At 37.7% G+C, this 22,207-nt stretch overlaps 2 protein-coding genes across 3 annotated transcripts in view; one reads left to right on the forward strand and one right to left on the reverse strand.

The window, feature by feature from the left end:
- The window catches only part of LOC121320615 (synaptotagmin-like protein 5), an 85,773-nt gene extending 79,582 nt beyond the window's left edge, over positions 1–6,191 (reverse strand). For both annotated transcript variants that reach the window (XM_041259097.1, XM_041259096.1), the window contains exon 1: positions 6,017–6,191. The gene's annotated coding sequence lies outside the window, so the exon portion shown is untranslated. The remainder of the gene's footprint in view (positions 1–6,016) is intronic.
- Positions 6,192–8,767: 2,576 nt separating this feature from the next.
- On the forward strand, positions 8,768–17,140 carry dynlt3 (dynein light chain Tctex-type 3). The gene is made up of 5 exons (XM_041259099.1): positions 8,768–8,910; positions 9,665–9,706; positions 9,841–9,964; positions 10,202–10,279; positions 14,979–17,140. Exons 1-5 carry the CDS (start codon positions 8,884–8,886, stop codon positions 15,053–15,055), a joined length of 348 nt encoding a protein of 115 aa, XP_041115033.1. The 5' UTR covers positions 8,768–8,883; the 3' UTR covers positions 15,056–17,140.
- Positions 17,141–22,207: the final 5,067 nt, after the last annotated feature.

A 22,207-nucleotide genomic window follows, 5' to 3' on the forward strand; every position in this document is an offset into this window, starting at 1 on the left:
CAATCTAATACCTTTTATAAAAGAGTACCTTCTCAAATGCTCCACATTGAAAAGTCTGAATCTACAGTATGACCCTACAGTCAGACATGCCATAGCCTTGAACAAGGTACACTGACCTGACTAAGAGTGAAAGTGAGCAATGAAAAGAGCATTAGGAACTTCTATTACGAATGGCTTCTTCAGAAGACTAAAATGCTGTCAAAGATGACAGCAATAGGGCATCGGCTACGACTGTGGACCCAAACACAAACTAAGCCACTGACACGCAGAGATGTAAATGAAGTAAAACATTCTGACAATAGATAAATGCATTAGCTACTATTATTATTATTTGTTTATTTAGCGGACACCTCTGGCCAAGGCGATTTACAGAGACTAGGGTGTGTGAACTATGCATCAGCTGCAGAGTCACTTACAACAACGTCTCACTTGAAAGACGAAGCACAAGGAGGTTAAGTGACTTGCTCAGGGTCACACAGTGAGTCAGCGGCTGAGCTGGGATTCCTTAACCACTGGACTACACATCCTCCTTTGTGTTACTAGAAGTTCAGTATACAAATAAAATGTAAATTGTTATAACAATTCTTGTTTAAGAAAATATATATTTTAGTGGCATTCCAGTACCTTCCGATTTAGGACTACACAATGCTTGTGATCCCTATGACTGGAGGACTGTTTGCAGAAGCCATCTTGAGAAGGTCTGAAGCAGGTCTTGTGCATCAGGTTGCAATTCAAAATTATTAACTTTAAATAAAGGAATTGTATATAATACTACAAACTACAACTGCTGTTACATCCTTAATAAAAATAACTTAATTAGCTGAACTACAAAGACGGGTTCTCTACAAAGTATGTTACTTTCTCTTCCTGTTTTGTGCAGTTAGTTACTATGCAGGTTTTTGATAAACACTCTGGTGCTTTTAATGTAGTGTTTCATTGAGGTTATCATGTTACTGATTAACGTATAGATCTATTTTAAAGATAGTTCGTAGTGAGCAAGTACATCCAACTGAGTGGTTAATTGTTATGAATGTTGCACTGTCAGAGCATTTTTTACATTAACTATTAATCCAGACAGACCATGTGAGACAAATACATTTTACAAATGTCTGAGGTTATTTTCACATTCTAATGCCCAATTGCTCATTTCAATATCTACTGCATAAAGGCACTGTACTGATTAAAAAACAACTTCTATCTAATTAATCATTTTGGATTTCTTTAACATGATTTAATGTCTAGTACAGTGATTCTCAAACTGTAGCTTACTGTAGCTGTAAAGATAACAAGTGTAAATACAGCACACATATTTAGTATTTTGTCTACAGTATATCTATGCAGAATACTGTAACTGTTACTTGCATGGCAAGGCTGATTCCTGGATGACAGTATACTGTATTTGCTGATGGGGGTGGAGTGATAACATCTACAGTACATCTTTCTAAAACAAACGCATGGCTGTCACAAAGGCTGTAATTAGTCTGTCAATGTACTGCAGTTACCTTAAGTACAGCATTTTGCATGAGTAATTCACACATCAATGATGAATACAAAAACATTATTCAAGCTATTAAAATCATGAACAGTCACTGCCCACCAAGGGGAATAATATATCCAAGTGCTGGCTTGAGCTAAACAACTTCATAGGTCGCTGGCTGCAGATTGAAAAGCTGACCCTGTAGCAATGTATTTCTTCATTTCAAATAACCCATCAACCTCATTAGCTATTCACACCTGTGGCAGGGACAGGGTTAATGTCTCTGCCAGCAACCGCTGGTGTGACCACTCTCCAGTTAGTGCAGATTGGGGAGTGGCCATCTGCATAAAAGCAAACAGCAAGATTGTGGCTGTGGAGAGGAATAGATGAGTGTTTTATTTTTTTTTAATATGGCAACACAGATTTTATTTTATTTAATATAATAATAAATAATAATAATAATAATAATAATATAATAATAATAATAATAATAATAATAATAATAATAATAATATTATTATTATTATTATTATTAAATAAAATAAAATAAAATCTGTGTTGCCATATTGTTTAAGTTCAGTGAAGGCTCTGCCCAGCCTGGACAGTTTTTGTGGTATTTTGTTTAAACCCTTGGCCCTTGCTCCCTTTTGTTTGTATTTTTGTGTTATTTTGTTTGTTAAATGTGCATTTTAAACTGTAGCTTCCTGGCTTCTGAGTCTCTTTCTTGACGCTACCCTGCTACAACACCTTTCTTCCCCCCGTAGTTTGAAATGTTTAATTATGTGATTCAGTGATAAATGCTCCCTAGATAATCACGTTTGTGTGGGTGTGGAGGATGAAAAAAAAAGATAAAATCTCTTTACAGCACAACCTTGTCTATTGGTTTTAAGGTGTGTGTGTGTGTGTGTGGGGGGGATGTACGGAGGGAGGAATTCCCTCCATTGTACATCAACATGCTTCCTGAGACTTGAAACAGCAATTAATTCCATCAAATACTTTATTACTCAAACACAAACGTGCAGTAAATTCTCAAGTTATGATTAGATATACAACACCACTCAACGTTTATGAATAAATGAGTGGTTGGTTGTTTCACAGCTGAGATGCTTATCGGCTTATCTTCTTTTATAATCAGGCTTCTTGAAAAAGTTATTTTAAAATTAAATGTATTGTTTATTTTCATGTGCTTAAAAAGTACCAGGCACACTTGAATCACAGCGAACAGTTAAAAGCGTTTAAATATCTTACCATCTCTTATTTAAGTGATTTAGTTTAGGATAGTAAACATGAAGAAGTGGATCAGTGTTCAGTCTCAGGACACACAGACACACACACACACAGAATGTTATTTCTTCATGGGTATATGTACATATATAAGCAGAACATGCAAAACCTAAGATACCTTGGAACACACACACTTTATGATAAGATACTCTTTAATTGGCTAACGTGTACTCGTAAATCATTAATGATCGTGGGGCGTGTATACAGTACATATACCCCCCCACCTCTCCAAGAGGACACTGCAGCTGTGGTACTGTGGAAAACCTTCCCGTCCATTATTTTAGTGTTTTTGAATGAGACAGATAATCAGTTTTCAATTGGTTAAGGCCGTCTAACATTCATGCTTTACTGTAAACAGATTTGAAACTCATATACTGAAACAGGTAAACATTTTACGGGAAATAAGGCAAATTTATCCAAATGGTTATAGAACTGACAATAGCAGTTATGGGGGGATTATTCTAGCTCTTCTTGTTTGGGATCTAGAGGTGCTATCTTGCAGGAATGACTACTTTGCCAAATGTTGTACTACTGTATTAAAGTGTACACGCATCTCTGTAGTATCCTCAACAATGTGCTAGTTAAGGACTAAGAGAAACGGCACACGTACACTTGCTGTAATTAACTTTCACTTGTTAATCTTCTCAACTGGATAACACTGTTTTGGGGAGTGCTCATGCTAGCCTGGATCGGAACTAGAATCTGAACATGACGTAGATGTCCATGACCCATGACCTCTTCAGCTATTGGAGCTGTTTCAGGGATCATGTTACAATAACTCAACTGGAATAAAACGTAACTAAAACCCAGGGGACTAAACTGTCAATATTCCATAATCTCCAATAATGTGTTTCCATGGGCAGTTGGCAATTAGGTCTCCCTCAGAGGCCACTGCTTATAAATTTCACACCTTTTCTTTAAAAAGAATAACAGCAGAAGATTCACTCAGCAGGTTAATTCTAGTCTACATCTTATTAAATGAACTCTTCGGTCACAAAAAGTTTCAGTCACAGGACACATTAACGTACACAGGCCCATTTAAATGACAAATTAATGTGCACTGTAGTGTCGGGTTGATTGGTGTGTAATACTCATGATTTGGCTTCAGTTTTTCTCAAATCTGAACAAGTGATGGCCAGGTTATTTTGAATACCAAATGAGGGTTTTAATCCAGGATAACATGTCATTGTAGAGATTACTGCAGAAACGTGTTGCCGTTTGACATGATGTGTCAATAAGTAATGAGAACAGGGGTCTTAACAAAGAAACCAGTGTACTGTAGTTCTCAAGGCAGGGGTATAAATATGGATACTGTAGCATCAAGATGAAAAATTCACAGACTGATATTAAATGTTAAGCATCCCCTTGTGCAGATTAATAATATTTTCTGACAGATTCTCAGCCAAACCAGCTTTTCCCCTTTATCTTATAACCAATGAGCCATACTAACGTCAAGTCCTGTCTCGTCTGTACTGGTGAATTACTTGACAAAATATCCTCCAAGGCTAATGTGACTCATTTGTCACCTTTGCAGAGGACAGGTCGTGAAAACACACTCATTTTTCTTAAGAGATTGTCCTGATTCGGTGTAACTCAGTTAAGACTCTCATAACAGAAGGTTATATATCTGAGATCAGACCCTGGCGGTTCTGTGATCGTCTACGCATCCTGCACGTGCAGCAGTTTGCGGTTTTTAACCGGATTCATAGATTCCTGGCTGAGTTTGTGATGTAAACTCTGCACATTGCTTTCTGAATTCAAACGAATCAGCAGAAGAATCAACAAAGCACATCTCGCTGCTAGGATTCTGCAGTTGATTTCTATTTAAAGGACAGCTCATGCTTTGAAAATATACAGTAACACTGGCTTCCTTCTTTACACTGGCTGACTCGGTTGCAGGATGGACTCCTAATTTTGACCCCTGACTACATTAAGGAACTCATTATACCCTAGACGCCCACACATACTGTATCTTCCTCTGACCTTGTGTTACTGAGAGTCTTGACTAATATTTTATTATTCCCCACACATCCCATATGTAAGCCCCACTGTACAGTTTTGGATATACAGTATCCAGAGAACTGCTTGCCCAGTTGTGATGAAACTTGCTAAGTGAATTGCAGAACTATGTTTAATCACAACTGCACTGACTGTTCTCAAGGGGTAGACCCTATCTAAAAAAAAAAGAACAGGTACCTCCACCATATTCTAATTGCAGGGAATATGGGGCTTTGCTAAATCGACAGCAGGGCATTTAAAAATGGTCTGATGCAAGTTAGTTCTGATGACACAACATGGTGACAGCTACTGAGCTAAAGGAAAAAATAATCAGAGTTCATGTATCTGAAACATGCATGTTCATTCAACACAGGTCAAACAACCTAACAACTGCCCATTTACTGTTGATGATAAAACATTAATTTATTACATAGGCAAATTGGAATTGTGTTTGCTAGCGTCTTTCCATGCGTTATCTATGTACATATATTGTAAAACAAAACAAAACAGTAGTCTGCTTCAGTATAGTATAACAGCCAATGAAATGAAGATGCATTTACACCTGAGGCTGGAATCCTGTATGCATTATTTACTAATAAAGTCACACGCTTCTGTTGTTTATTAATAAGAGGAAAACTCGAACAAAGAGATGCAACAACGTTTCTTATTTTTGTTTAATAGTTTATGTTATAAATGACACATAAAGACAGCTTAAAAAAATTCTGAAATAACTCCGAGTGACAACATTGAAAACTGTCAACCTAAGTGCTGTAAAACTTCAGAAAGGGAATATAAATTAACAGCAGCAAAAACTGTTTATAAAAATACACTAGTGCTGTACATTTTGCGGTGTAGTTGTGATTACTGAATGTGGTGTGATAACTTTATCAAACACCTGCTGAACACTGTTGAACTACAAAAGCAGCCATCGTCATACGGCCCTCGTCTCGTTGTTGTAAGTACAAAATGCAGCTTATCTTCTACTTACTTGGTTCCGAGAGTAGAGTGCCGACTAATATTAAAACGAAAGCATCACTTGGACGTCACAGACGATCCGTGTCACTGTTCTGATTTCTACCCAACATTCGTTTAAAACAGTTCCAAAAACACACGAATAATTACCTTACCGTATAATTACCCTCATTCACAGAACACTACACGGACCCGCGTTTTTTATCCCAACTTCAACCAGCAGACCCCAGGACAGTAGTGTGCAGCCAATTTCCTTATTCAGCCAGCAATAATATCTTATCTTACCTGCGTGTTCAATCAAAACGCATCCAGCGGTCCGATCAAGGCTGCCTAAAAGGATGAATAGCTGTCGGTTGTCTGCCCTGCTTTTGATAGTACAATCCCGATATTTTTTAAATATCCACTCTTCTTTTAAGCCCTATCGCTCTGAATGCTGCACTAACTCACACCCCCAGTTTCTGCTATGGGCGTGTCTTGTTAGATTTCACAAGAGAACCCCCCCCCCCCCCCCCCCCCAAAAAAAAAAAAGGAATACTGATATTAATGTTCAGCGCACTGATCTTTCAGAGCGGGCAGCACGGAGCTGCAGAGCATTTTTAAGCAAATAGCTTTCTTTAAAAAGCACCCCAAACTTGTTTAACAGGACAGCGCCTCTCAATAGCTCAGAGAAGAATTCTAATGAATTAGTGCAGAGCCAGGGATAGGGCTAGTTACCAGTGGGTAATAATGGATTTAACGTCCCAGCTCATCCTACAGATTTATCCTATAGAGGACTGCAACCATGGCAGATGTGTGAGTTTCTGGTTCATTCTCCTGACAACACACACAATGTAAAAGCAACTGAAACATATGCATTATTGACTGTACACCAATAGCAGTGACTGGCCCCAGACAATTATCTGCAAGGAAAAACATTCCCTACATAGTACTGTATTAGGAACATTGAAATATGTCACTGGTACTAATAGCTGCCTGGCACTGTCCTGGAATGCATAAGAGCTTAGTCTGTATATGTGCCTTCATAATGTCATATCAGTGAACTGAATCTCCACATTGTCTTATGACAATGTAACAGTTGAGTTATATTTCGGTGGTAAAATACATTTATTGAAACACATATTTTTTTTTCTTCACATATTTCAAACCTAAAATGTTATTAGATCTTAATCTAAGTCCTAACAATAGATAAAGATAACATGATTAAACAAATGACACAAAAACATAATACTTTTTCAACATTTATTTATCCACAAATGATTCAACATTCAATATCCATGTGTGAAAAAGTATGTGAACCTTTAGATTCAGTAAATAGTGGCACCCCCTCCAGAAGCAATGACTTCAACTAAGCATTTCCTGTAACTGTTGGTCAGTCTCTCACATCGGTTTTGAGGAATTTTGGCCATTTCCTCCTTACAGAACTGCTTCAACTCTGTGACATTTGAGGGCTTCCTTGCATTGACAGCTCGCTTCAGGTCCTGCCACAACATTTTGTCATGATAAAACTATGGAATTTCCATAATTATCATTGGGCATTGGGGTTCACAAACTTTTTCTCGGCACTGTATGTTCCTTGGATGATGCAGCAGTGATGGTGACTTGTGTACAGGTTTCAATACTTTGCTTGGGTAAAAAAAAAAAAAAAAGAAAAATCTGATGTGATGCTAGTATTTACAGAAGAGTGTACCATGTGATATTGAATAAAAACTCGCAGACCACAATGGTAATTTAAGAAGTCTTCTGAAGACCCTACACAGGCACTCAAATCCTGGCCTAAGATCTATTTCCTCAATACAAATGAACATTAAATATAGGCAGACAATATTATCATTTAAATAAACCACAGTAGCCTTTGTTCAGGTACTAAAATAAAAGCAAATTAAAAACAAAACACATTACAATCTCTTATCAAATGCACACCATCACATGGTAAACTCAAGTATCAAATAGGAAGGGATGAATTGATTTAGTAACTCACATTATATTAAGCCCTATACAACAAAGGTACAGTACTCAAAGACGCTTAAGAGTAGCATAATTGTTATTGTGCTCCACCATGACTTCGCTGTTTGATTATTCGCGTATGTGTTTAATTCACTGCTAAGACACGTTGACAGTTCATAGTACATTTAACATACTGTACTAAAGTCGTATCCAATCTCTGTCCTGGAGGGCCATTCCACTCCACGTTTAACATGGACCCACATCCTTATCTTGGCTCCCATGAATAGATAGCTGGTTCCTCTTTGGACCTATGGAACACAATGTCAGGTACTACCCGTGTTTTAGAATAGAGAATAACCCGGCTAACGTTTCCCTGCGCAAACCCTCCATGGATACTGCGGGTAGTTCCATCTTAATACAAATGTTTTACATGAAAAATACCCACAAATAGAATGGTGCCAATTTAGAATGACTAGGAGAGACATTCGCTGTTTATTTTATCACTATATGTTTCCGCATGGTGCCTATGCTGACAAGACAATTTCATGTCCCTGTTCTATGTTAGCATTCAATTAATTAATGGTTAAGCAGTATGTGCTTTAGTGAAAGTAGAATTGTATCCACTAAACTAAACTCTGAATGATCACAATACTAGTAACCATTTACAGAGTACTTAGTAGACTACAGTAGCACGGCACTATTTCTATTAGTTTAGGGTGCAAATGTTTTGGTTTGGTTCCCCTTGGCGTTCAAATGAAGTAATGTCAACAATGATTTAATGGTTGGTTGTCTATAGACCCATCTAAGCACACTGTACATTGTAACAGAATGTAACATACATGAACAAAATATAAAAATTATTAAATGTACTTATTAATACTACTTTTTATTTCTCGACTTCAAGGTTCCATTGCGTTTCTCTTTGAACGATCAAAATGTACTCAGTACCGGGTTTATAGTAACTGTATAGTGATGTAACAACATTCATTTCCTTCAGCCTCTCCCAACAGCTACTGTTATATAGTCACCCTAACACTAGACGGCGACACAGCAGGACATCTATCCTAGTGTGCCGTGATGTATCCTCTTGCTTCAGAGTTGCTGGCCAACAGTTTCCCGAGTGACAGCTAAACAGCTACACTGCTGTATGAAAGAAACGTCTGAGTGAAGCTATTGCATCTAATATAAAATATTGCGTTTTTCTAACAATGGAGGACTACCAACCTAACGATGAGGTATTACTCTACTTTTCTGGAAATTTAAAAATACTGTTTTGTCACGCAATATTTAGTAGGTGCTGGGGATACCTACCTTAATTAATTAATTTATTACACCTATTAATTATCGTGGCCTCCTGTAAAAAGAAAAACATAAAACAATATGTTTACACGTTTAAAGTATTAACACGTTTAAAGTATGTTGGGTTTAAAAATTCTGTAAATTAGTTAGAAACTGTAAACTCAGAAAAAATCCGCTGTGTACCTGCCTGATATTGATCATAGTTGCAGGTTCCATCGTACGGGTGTGGCTGTGGAAACTCGTTTGAGGCTGTTGTGTTAGTGGTGTCAAACTAACATGAACTCAGACAGGTGTAGTTATACTTCTGTGCTCAACCGTTTAATACTAGTTGTTAGAAAATGGTTGAAGAAGTTACTGATCTAAGTTTATTCAATCCTCTACTCTGTGTTCTTGGTTAGATAGAACAGTAAAACAGGTATCCCAGTTTTGTTATAGTCTGTTAATATTTAACAAGAAATGGCTTTGATTGTCTGAAAGAGACTATTGGAAATGAAGAATTGAAGCCGTTAAACACCTCTCCCGATCAAGTAGATTTGAAGATACTAAGTAATCTAGATTACAAAATAGATTTGTAAAGTGTGCATGAGTCTTTTAATGAAGATATGACAGTTATAAAAAAAAAAAAAACACTGCAGATTGTTGTCTGTGCAAATTCTGATTTATAAAATGATTCCTTATTTATATCTCAAGGTTTCCTTTAATGCAGATGAAGCCAGCAACTACGTGAAAGAGGTATGTACAATGTTTTTGATTTGGTCTTGTGTGTGTGTGTCTCTTGCTGTACAGACTAATGTTTGTTCACCATTTTTTTTTTGACCATGAAACATATTCTGTGTAAATTGAGACTCGCTTCATCTTATTCTCAGTGCATTGAAAGTGTCATTGGTGGGGTGGACTACAATCAAAACAAAGTGAACCAGTGGACAGCCAGTATTGTGGAACACTCTCTAACTCAGCTTGTTAAACAAGGCAAACCTTTTAAATACATTGGTGAGTACCTTGAGGGACTTTATGGACTAAGTGTTAATCAACACAACACTTTCCACTAACTGCTCTATTAGAAGTTGCACCTCTCTGTTCTGCTGAAATACCTTCAGGTTTAACCAAAAACAAATTAGAATGCGTTGTTGTACATGTTTAAGATTGTTTGCCTCTGTTTGTCATTTACTGAATTCTGTATTTATCTCGGTGCATCGTTATTAATCAGCAATATTGTGTGAATTGCAGTAAACTGTGCTGTAATGCAGAAGAGTGGAGCTGGTCTACACACAGCCAATTCCTGTTACTGGGACACCACTACGGATGGTAAGACATTGTTACTGATTCAGATTGGAATTGACTTTGTGGAGACAGTCTTTGCATTAACCCTGCTTCAGTGCCTGTTCAGAGAGTAGCATTGCTTGGGGAGCTAGGAGTAGGCTTCAGGGATGCTTGCAGCTATTCATCTGTTGTTCTTTCCAGCCAGAGTTTCTGAAGATCATATTATGCAGAGCTTTAATCTTCCAATGGCATTCAAAGGAATCCAAAGGGATAAGAGATGTAAATGATGTGTGGCAGGGAATTTAATGTGTAGATATTATTTCTTTGACTATCCTTGTGTAAAAAAATTTTAAAAAATGAACTCAAATAAGTAGGTGTTGCTGAAATAACTCCATGTCCAAGTCTACATGTTTAATTTAGCAGTGTTTTTTTTCTTCACAATTGTATCCCATGATAAACAATATGTTTAGTGTTCCACATTTCCAGTTTATTCTGAATTCTACTAAACTTTACTGATTTATACCAGATTTTTGACTATTCAATATCTTCCTGGTACTAATTTCTAGGAAATACACAATATACACAATATTTTGATTAAAATCCTGTGACTCCGACATTATAATAAGCAGCCCTGCATTTCATCGTAGTATACAGCAAATATCGTTCAAACGTTACACATTGGTTCTCTGTTCACAAACAAATTCATCTGATTCTGTAGGCCAATCAGAGTCTGATTATTGTGGCAATTGTTGGGCGTAGTAACTACTGGCTTGATCAAAAACTAAATTGAATGGGGAGAAAACGTATATCAGTTTATGAATATTCAAAAGAAAATTAATGAAGTATACAGAAAGAATACAGAAGTGGGTCAGATGAGGCAGAGGATGCATTGCAAATACTGCTGCATTGATGTACATGTTCTTGCTGACAATAAAAGAACATACTGAAAAATAAGTGACAGATTAAACTAAAACAAGAAAGTGAACTGTGAGACAAGCAATCCTTTTATGCAGCTTTTACATACGCTTTAATAAAAGAGCGTAGAATGACTGTTAATGAGTTTGTCTGTGCGCTGTGCTGGACAGCCACTGTTTGGTGCAGCAGTACTGTCCATCAGCTAAAGCACTGCCTGGTGATGTTTTAGTTGGTAAACTTATGGAACGCATTGATGGAAATGTCCGGGGTGATTATTTGACCCGTCTCCCGATGGCTTTGCACGTCCAGTTCTGTCAATTTTCTTTTCTTTTTATGATTTCAAAGTGAATAAACCTGGCTTATGTTCATTCATATAGCGATTGCCCAAATGTTCACAAAGTACCAGCTACCTTATGAAAATGTGGCCTCGACTTGCACAGATTCTGCTTCATCATACATGCTAGGGACATTTTACTTAACACTAGAAGCGCCGGAATTTCGAACTACCTAGAAGCGCCAAACCGGTCATTTTAACCGGTAGCTTTTTAAACAGCTGTAATATGATAATAAAAGCCAAACGATCGTATAAAACTCCAAAGTTTTATTTATGAACATCAAATCAAACATTTGATAGCAGAAACTCCATATTTAAATGGAAAACAAAACATGTATTTTTTTTCTTCAAAAGAAGCAGTACAAAACAAGAAAAACTTAAATAAAACATAAATAAACGTTTCACTAGTAACTGTTTTGTAACAGTTCTCTGTACATACGAAATTGTATAAACATTTTATTTGTTTGTAAAAATAACATCAAAGGGTCTTTTTTTTTTCAAAAATAGTACATAATGCACTAACGTCAAAACATAAATAACTATAATACAATAAACGATTTACATAACATATTTATTTAGCCTACATACCTGGAAGCTTTCTAACCTGTACAGTCCACGCACAATACATGCTTCTCCACTTTCCTTGAGCATTTACCAACACTGCCCTTCCACTACTGGTGCAGACACCCAAAGTTTTGTTGTCGTTGCATTTTGCACCCTGGTTTCCTCTTGCATGTGGGTGCAGCAGCTGCAGCAATGCCAGAAGGGGCACCTGTCTCTGCCCTTTTCTGATCCATATGTGCTTGCCGAAGCTTCATGGCTAACTGCAAGATGAAGTCCCTTCTGTTGCAGTTTTCCCCAGTACATTCCTTATTCAAAACATGCGCATTGATGGCTGCCAGGTCCAAAATGTTATAAAATACAGCCATAGGCCACCAATGAGATCCGCCTTTGACTGAATACTGTCATGCCGTCTGGTCCAGCACATCCACACCGAACTTTGTGGCATTGTAGTATTCCACTGTCCCATAGTTTTTTTTGCCATCAGTTCCGATCGCCACTGCTTTGTGCATAGAGCTGAGAATGAACCTGCAATGCTATACACAGGGGGGTACCTATGACTCAGAGTTCAAGCACTCAAAGAATGTAGACAGGTAGACGCCACTTGATCACGGGACTGATTGTATTGTAAAAGACAGGCAGGATTATAGGCTATATGTGATAAATAAATATGTATTAAAATAACCAGTTAAAATGACTGGTTTTGGTGCTTCTAGGTAGGCGTGCTTATAACTATCAATTTCTTGAATATGTGGTTCAAATGCCGTCAGTATATCTAATACATATATTTAGGAAATGTTACGAATGGGCATGCGCATTACATTCCGGAACGCAGAGTAATTTCAATTTTAAAACCCAAAACAGTCGAGTTGACCGACTTGGCGCTTCTAGTGTTAATCAGAAACCAGAAGTGCTACGCATCATATTCCACATGTAAAGTGTGTCTACTGAGATTTGTTTCAGATTACTACTGATCTTTCTATTCAAAACTATTTTTTACCGATTGTATCCCGATTTTAATATATGTAAAATAAACTCTGAAAAATTCCTGGGAATTTTTTAAAAGATAAAAACTGAAGATAATTAAAATCAAAGCCATTGTGAAAGAATGTATAATACTCCTGTCGAGTGCTGAAACACTAATGAAAGTCATTTTAACACTAGCACTGCCATAGCCGCTTTTTGAATGGCTTTTGCAATTCAAATTTTAAATATCTCTGTGTATGTGAATTTCTCGTGCATGTCCGTTCTTAAGTGTTACTAAATATTTGAATTAAATACCCATAAGGTGTTTCAGCTGCAGAATCGTAAAAATTAATAAGTTATAAGCACTTGCTTCTGCAACCACCAGACCCGCAGTTTATGCAGCATATTGAAATCAATACATATCAATACAAGGGAATATAGCTGACAATTTAGTCTGGGCTTTGTAATAAAATCAAAGCCATTGTGAAAGAATGTATTATATACTCCTGTCGAGTGCTGAAACACTAATGAAAGTCATTTACATATTATTTATTTATTTATTTATTTATTTATTTATTATGTTAGCAGTTGTCACAAAATATACGCCTTGAATCACAATACTGCATGATATAGCTACGCTGTTTACAGGCTAAAAAAATAAGTGTGTGCTTATTCTAAACTCTCTGCACAAATGGTGACCATCGGGACTGATGCTAAGTGAAAGGCAGAGACTGTTGTATTTTACAACGCAACAAAGTATGGTGTGGATATACTGGATCAAGTGGCAAGGCTGTGGCTGTTTTTTATGTTTTGGACCTGGCAGCCATCAACGCTTTGGTTTTGTACAAGGAGTGCTCTGGCAACACAAAAATGCAGCTAGTCCTGGAGCTACAGCAGAAACATTTTGATAAAAGACATGAAAGCCAGCTGGCAGATGCCCCTCAACCTTCAGCCAGTGCTGCACCTAGTGGCACACGGAATAAAAGACAATGCCAAGTTGCTAAATGCAGTGAAAGCAGAACTTCTGATGTTTGCGCCCATTGTGAAAAGGCAGTCTCTGGTAAATTCACCGATTCATTTGAAAAGCATGTTTTCTGCATAAATTGTACTTAGAAAGCTGTAGTAGAACTCTGAACAGAGTTCAGAGTTCTGTTCTGTATGTTTTATAGTTTTATATGTGCATACAGCTTTCTGCATCTGTTTATTTTATTAGTTTTTCATGTTTATGTATATGTGCTCTTTTTGAAAAAAATAAATAAAGTTTGCAATTTTCAATGTAAATATGTTTCTGCTCTGAAAATGTTATGTATGATAAATAAAAATGTTAAGTTGTATGTGATTGTTTGTTTTTCATTTTCATATCAAAGCCATTTTGAAATGGAGCCGCACATTTTGTGGGTGCGGCTGGTGGTATGTAGTCTGAAATCTCTGCGGTTTTAGTGTTAAAGAACATTTAGTACTAACTTTTGCTTCCCTTAGCAGTCTTTCTCATTGTAGTAGTTTTATTTTACAATAAATCAGTGTTAGCAGTAGCCAGGTCAGTGCAGATTTTACTGAGAATTTCTTTTGGCTGCTCAGAGCATGCCTCCATGACAGAGACATTTTGTTGTGATGATGGTGAAATTATGTTTAGGATTAGATTAGACCTGAGGAGCGGTATATACCTAAGATCTTGTGATGGCAGTGAAAAAATTAATAATGCAACTCTGCCTTTTTCATTCCCACTACTATGTTCAAGTCATACACAAACATTGAGATCACGTTCAACAGATATAAACATCACAAGCTTTCATAGAAACAAAAATCTATTAAATGGACAAAGGTATTGTTATTTTGTTTTAGCTACATCAATAAGACAGCCAACACAAGGAAGTAACAATCCTGAGTTGTTAAAAACCAAATAAATAAATATACTATGCTCTGTAAACAGGAATAATTTGAACACCTATTCATTTATGTTTTCAACAGGAAACTGCACAGTAAGATGGGAGAATCGGACCATGTATTGCGTCGTCTCTGTTTTTGCAGTTGCTGTCACCCTGTAGCTGTTTGAAAGCTGGACATGAACACACACTCACACAGACACACCAAAGCCTTGACGATCTAATGCTGTTTTTGACATTAAATGAGTGTAACAACATAAGGACCAAGAATTAGTTGTTAATGAACACACAGGTATGTACTCTTCTAGAACCATGCACCCAACCTACAGGGAGGGTTACTTGAATGGCTGCTTTAGTAGGAAATGGATGGAAGGGTTGAATGTCACAACTAAGGGGCTATGTTTTTTGATAAGGAATTGTTAATGAACACACAGGTATGCACTGTTCTGGAATCCCAAGCTAGTAAATGACTCTCTTTCCCATTATTTAATTTGTTTATTGATATTCTGTGATGAAAGCACTCTTAACACCAGGGCCTCTTGTTCTGGGGCAGCTGGTTTTGCCAGATATTCCTCCTTACGATATCTTGGCACTGTCTTAAAAGTTCAGCATAGAAACCCAAACTTTTTAATTTTTTGGGGGGAGGGGTGTTGGTGGTGGTGGTGGGGGGCTGTTGGGTGGGGCTTGTGTGTCTCAAGTGGTGCTGAGTGACTTTCATGGTATCAGCCAGTTGATATTAGTATACAATAACAACACTAAAGCAAGTCATTTTATTATTACCATTTTCTTTACAAAAATGTCTTATTTAATTATTAAAGAGCAGCATTATTATTATTATTAAGATCCTGAAACAGCAAATTCAAATACCCCTTCATAACAAAGGACAACATTGTTAAATTGTGTGTGCCATTTTCCAGATTCTTGTGCATTCTGTTTAGATTATGGGTACAGTGTTTACAATTTTAAACCACAACCAAGTCCATAAATATGATGTACATTATTTCAGTTTAAGAAAAATCAGTTTTGCGTAGTGAGAATAAATTCTTCATTTTGTTGGAGGCGATGCAAATGATTGTATGAAGCCATGTAAAAATGTGTGTGAACAGCAGGGGGCTGTCTTACCCATACACATGCTTTAATATTGAACTATGAACTTTCTTCTAGCAGACCTGGGAGAAATAGCTATAATAGAGATTACTTTGCAAATACTTCTGCAGTCTTGGTTAACCAACTCAATATATAGATCAGTTGATTTTATGAGTAAATAATACAAAGTTATATAAGTCAGGTGGATGACTTTTTTTCTCCTTTAATGATCAAAACTGATTGTGCATTTTTTTTTTTTTTTTTTTTTGCAATGTGCAGTAATTTATTGTTTCACCTGCAGCTTGTATTAACTGGATATGTTAATTCTCACTCTTAGTTGAAATAAACTGGTTTGTGGTATTATTGTATTCTCTGTGATGCATTTCATAATTCATTTGTAAACACTGCAAAAAATATGTAATACTTCAACCTTAATAAAGCTTAAGTTATATTCAGGATTGTGAAAGCTCGCTGTTTTACATTGAAGAAACTGTAAAACTGGATAACATGAAATGTCTCTTTAATAATGCAATCAGCTGAGTAGTAATGTCCTCTTCATGCTTCTGTAGGATATATGACACACTGTTAATAAAAGGTAATAATCATACGATATACTATGACAGTGACATTTATTTAAAGCACTGTACATCAAGTTGTGTTTTAACTATTTTGTATATGTATGTATGAAGGAAAAACATAAATCATAAACTAATGACTGTCAAGCCAATCGTCTGCCACACTCACTAAACTTGCCTGGGAAGTCTCTAACAGGACTCATCATACTCATGACCAATAGGGTTCGCTGAAGCACCACGTGATTTTCCTCCTCAGCCTATGGGTGTGCAAAGGCCAGTGCAGAGCTTCCCAACCAAGACGAGCCCTCAGCCAAGATAAGCCTTTAACAATTATAAGCTGGTTATTACAAGTTTTTAACATTAAAATATGCTACATGCTGTTGTACTGGAATATACCATGATGCAAACATATTGGTTAAATCACGTATACAGTAATGTGTAGTAAAGAATGAAACCATTATGAGCACACCTAATCCAGAGTAAAAACAGTAAACTGTAAAGGATTTAACTTTGTGGATACTTCACTTTCCTTTCTCCATCCTGTAAATCCAGTGTCTCCCAAATAAATTTGTTTTTGGAACCAGTAGATCAGAGCACTGACTGCTATGTCCACTTCTGTCCTTGTTTTAGTATATCAGCTTTTTTAAGCTGTGAAACTACAGAAGGTTATTTTGAGATGCATTTAACAAAAAAGGGGAACAATATTTTAAAATGTGATATTTCACTTGAACTGCTGCATTAAAAGGATTGGAAGTTGTTTCATGGGTCATTTGTGGTAAACTATTTCTTCATACATTTCTGTAAGTATTGAGTAACACAGAAGACACAACAGGAACAATCAGAGCTACAATATGTACTGAGAAAACAGGACATAGTAAGAGGTTACTGAGGTACACGTTAGCCTTTCAGCGGAATTTGGGGGGTGGCGTGCGTGCCAGGACCCATAATTGTTGCCTATCATTACCAATCTCCTATTTCAACCATAATCACAAATACCTTCCCTCTCTAGTGTTTTTCTTTTTCTAGCAAATGCTCAGAATCCACCGTCATGTGATCTTTCCCTGTTAACCTTCTCCTATTTCCAATTTAAGTCTGAATCTCACACAGCTCACTGTCTAGTGTTTTCAGTTTTCTCATGTCAACAACAATCACTCAGACTCTGTCAAAGGTGCTTAAACTTTCTCTCTTTACTAATGTCTAAACTTTGTTTTCTTGTTCTCTTGTCCGACTCAGATGATTTAGAGCAATTTTCCTACCTGCTCTGAAGATTTCTCATCCTTCAGCTTCTTTATTTCTTGCTGCAGCAGCTGCATTACCTGCAACTATCTAATCTCCAACTGCGTCATTCAAAGCGCCACTCCATTTTTAAACATCCGCCCCATTTCCATTATAAAGATTGTTAGACAAAGGCATCAACATTCCCGTCTGCAGCAATTGCCTTGCTCTTAACGTATATTGAAAAGCTTTGTTTTCTATTCCTCTGCCTGCAAACAGCTACAAGCAGGCGCCTCTCCCTCGACTTTTCTTTAACCCTTTGGGGTCCTATGTCGGACCAGGTCTGACATTACAATTTTCCCTTTTCAGTCTGACAGCATCAAAAAGACGTAAAGCACAGGCCTCTAGTCATTTTTTCTCTGGAAAAAGCAGAGAAAACCTTTCAATGGCCATGTGAAACCGATAGGAGCAGAATAAAGCCAAAAAAAAGTGGGTGTATCTGAGCAATACAGATAGCTCCTGCACCACAAATATAACACGGACACAAACAAAGGAGCTAGCTGCTTCTGCATCCAGCTCTCAAAGAATATCACAGATATTTGCAGAGCTGTTTGAGATGTTATAGTAATAAAAGAATGACTTGGATCGCATTATTGAGGAGTTTGGTGATAAAACAAGTGATCAGGAGAGGATTTATCAGTATGCACATCTATAAAGAGGTATGTGAAAAATAAAAATAGAAGATCGCCAGATTTCAGGTTGGCATGATACAGCATCAGAGCATTTAGGATAAACATTCAAATCACATGGACTATTGATCACAATAATCACATCTATTCTACCCTGCAGCATTTTCTAAAACCAATGGTTTTATTCTAATCATAACATCCAGATGGCAGCATAATAACTTCTATATTTTAGCTGGTCCTTTCACTGTGAAAGTCATGTTAACGTTTAATTTGATGTAAACTGCCAGTCAGGTACGGAAACCATGCCCTTCGATTTATCAACATTTCAGTCAAAGCAGCCTCCTACCTTGCAATGGACAATACACCCATAGACTGCACCTGATCTAATCAATAGGTTTTGCAGCAGCCTCACAGCAATGCATTCTACATCACTCCTGAAAGCAGCCTCATCTTTGGCTCCAACTAAATTGCCTCAAAATTCTGGTTGGCAAACAATTGTGCAACAACCTCCTGCAATCCCAATGAGGCACTTCATATAGCTTAAACTTGCAGACAAACTTCTTCAAGGCACTTAATTCAACTTTCAAAGTCATCTTTTCGTTCAAAGTAAGTTGCCAGTCAGGAAACCATGTTCTACGATTATCAACGTTTCAGTCAAAGTGTCGTTCTACCCCACAATGGAAAATACACTCATAGACTGCTTCTGATCAAAGCAGAGCAACGCATTCTTCATCCTCAGGTTCTGCAGTGGCCTCAGAGCTATGCATTCTTCATCCCTGCCCAAAGCCAGCCCCATCAACGGCTCCATCTAAACCACTTTAAAACTCAAATACATAGAGTACTGTGCAAAAGTTTTAGGCAGGTGTGAAAAAATGCTGTAAAGTAAGAATACTTTCAAAAATAGACATGTTAATAGATTATATTTATCAATTAACTAAATGCAAAGTGAGTGAACAGAAGAAAAATCTACATCAAATCCATATTTGGTGTGACCACCCTTTGCCTTCAAAACAGCATTTTTTCACACCTGCCTAAAACTTTTGCACAGTACTGTATATCCACCGAATTCAGCAGCTCTCTACAACAGGCCACCGCACACTACTGATGGCAGTCCATCACTCACTATTACAGATAACCGCTTCAGAAGATCTCAGCTTTCTACAGCAGGCCACTGCACACTACTGACAGCACTTTGTTTACTTCTTCAGTTCTCTGCACTATTCAGCAGATCCCGCCCTCGACTGTTAATTGCTCCTTAGCACAGAAGATCTCGGCTCCCTCTTCAGATCCACTAACTATTGCAGCATGCAAAAGTTGTTTTAGTTCAATGTTTAAATCTGCAACTGCCCTCCTCCAGAGCTTCCAACGCTCCAGCATTCCTTCAATACTCAGATCATGGCAGCCATTTCCGTAGTAAAGGCTAACGCTAATCCTCATCTAATCGGAAAATACGAGGGGGCTTGACTTCCTCAGCAATCTGGTCATGTGTCCTCTCAAATACTATGAGCATTAATACATGGTAAGAGACATGGTGCGAGACTGGAAATCTGTCTTGATTATGAGTTAAGGAGTTCCACTATTAGGAGAATGACTGGAGTTATGAAACCCAAATCTCTGAATGTGAGTTCACCATTTCCATTCCAAGCAGACATGGTGGTAGCAAGCTGACGATCGATCCTGTATTAACTAACACATGAAATGGTCGGCATCTCATCTCTCTGCTCTTGTTTCCAGAATCGGGCACAAAGGGCGCTGAGCTTACTCAGCAATCGATTTCATATATTTGTTCAGCTCCAGCTGCCACCTCAACCCTCGTTAAACTCTACAACGGTGACATCTGCTGTTCAACTAAATCAACACTCTCCAACCTTTTTCAATCTGCTTGTCACTACATGGCTACAGCCTTAGCCCCAGTATCGTACACCACCGGATGGAAAACATTTACAACTTTCTGCAAATACATCCCATCCCGTTTAATGAGCAATAGATTCTAGCCTTCATCGCCCATGCAAGGGTTTCTCTTCACTTAACCCCACTACCATTAAAGCCTACATCTCCGGAATTCAGTATTTCTACCACCTCAACTCCATCCTTTCCCCAACACTCCTATCCATCACATCAGTTTGCTTGACACAGGAATCCTCAAGCGCTCCCCCCACAGCTCCCTCCCGGCTTCCTATATCAATAGATATCCTTCACTCCTTAATTTCCACCCTCAGGAAAGGCTGCTCCTGTCCATTTAATGACCTGACGATGGAAGTACTGTGTCTAACTGCTTTTTCGGATTCTTCAGATGCTCTGAATTTACCCTAATTAAAAGGGGTTGTTTTTCTCTCATCTGAATGGCAGGTAAACACCTAAACTATTACACACTAACCCTTCTAACCCCTTTGTTTGTCTTGTATGTCATTTCATCCTTGAATCTTTGTTATGCACTGGCACGTGCTCTGTTGTCTGTCTCATGGCAATGTTCTGCAGGGGGCCGGGGGTCCATTCTTTGGGTGGTAAGCCACACTATCCTTTTGCAGCTCATGCGCTTATCTTACCTCATCACAATGAGGCTCTATCCTGTATTTAATATTTCGGGACGTGGCCTGCTTTAATCTCTCAGTGCTCGAGTCCCAACTAACCCATCTATTCTTGTTCCCTTACAGGTTCCTTATGAGACACCCCTCCGCTCCCGGCTTCAGAGACCGCAGTCTCACCTCATTCGAGGGCAGCACTACATGGGTCGAGGAACCCTTTACTATTACGTCCTTTCAGGTCTCAGCGAGACCTATTCTCACCCCGCAATGTTTTCAGATCCCCGGACGTGCAGCCTTCAAGACCAAGCCCTCTCATCTGCAGAGGATGGCTGTCTGTTCAGAACAAGCCCTCTCATCCGTAGAGGATGGCTGTCTGTTCAGTCTGTTCAGAAGTCTGGGCCGCAGTTCACCCGACTTCTCTAAGTCGGGCCCCCCTTTGCCCGTTACTGTAGCACTAACACCTCATTTCTGCCTTCTCTGTATTACCCTATAGTCCTGGCAGGCGCCCTGTGAATTGACTCTTAACAGTGCACCAGATTCTTGTTTTGGAGTCATGAGTTTGCTGAGTTTACTTTTGAAAAGTGAACACTTAATCGCACAGTAATTAAATGCAGAATACAGATTGACATAAATCTTCCCCCCTAAGAAAACATTAACTATTTCAGTGGTTCTTTCCAGATGCAATGCAAGAAAGCAAAAATTGATGTATGTAATATTGTATTAAGAACTAATACATTTATAAATCAGTCAGGTATTGATCCATAACTGAAAACTGTCAAGAAAATATCAAGTAGAGTTTTATTGTTCCATAAATTTGATAGTGATAACCTCTGTACTGTATATCGCTATGTACCAAAGTGCAGTATCTCGCAGGGATGCTTTATTGCATGTCTTAGTTCAGGACTGTTGTGTAATCATAAGTGGGAGCTCAGGGACATTCTAGAGAGGGTGACTAAACTTTGTTCATTCAAAAGGAAACACTGTTAAAAATAACTTTTTCAACAGTCTAAAGGCAGTTCGTTTTGTGTACTGTAGGCATAACATTTAAAATGATTTATTTTCCTATTAGCAGTACATAACATCTTTTTTTTTGTATTTTTTTATATAAAGCAATGCTTTGAGTATAAATAATACAAAATCCCCTACACAAGCTTTTGTTGTGCTCTGTATAATAAAGGCATCTTAAGTCTTAATATCATAATCATTTAAAAAATATACTGTATA

The sequence above is a fragment of the Polyodon spathula genome, chromosome 9 (genome assembly GCF_017654505.1).
Source record: "Polyodon spathula isolate WHYD16114869_AA chromosome 9, ASM1765450v1, whole genome shotgun sequence".
NCBI classification, from domain to species: domain Eukaryota; kingdom Metazoa; phylum Chordata; class Actinopteri; order Acipenseriformes; family Polyodontidae; genus Polyodon; species Polyodon spathula.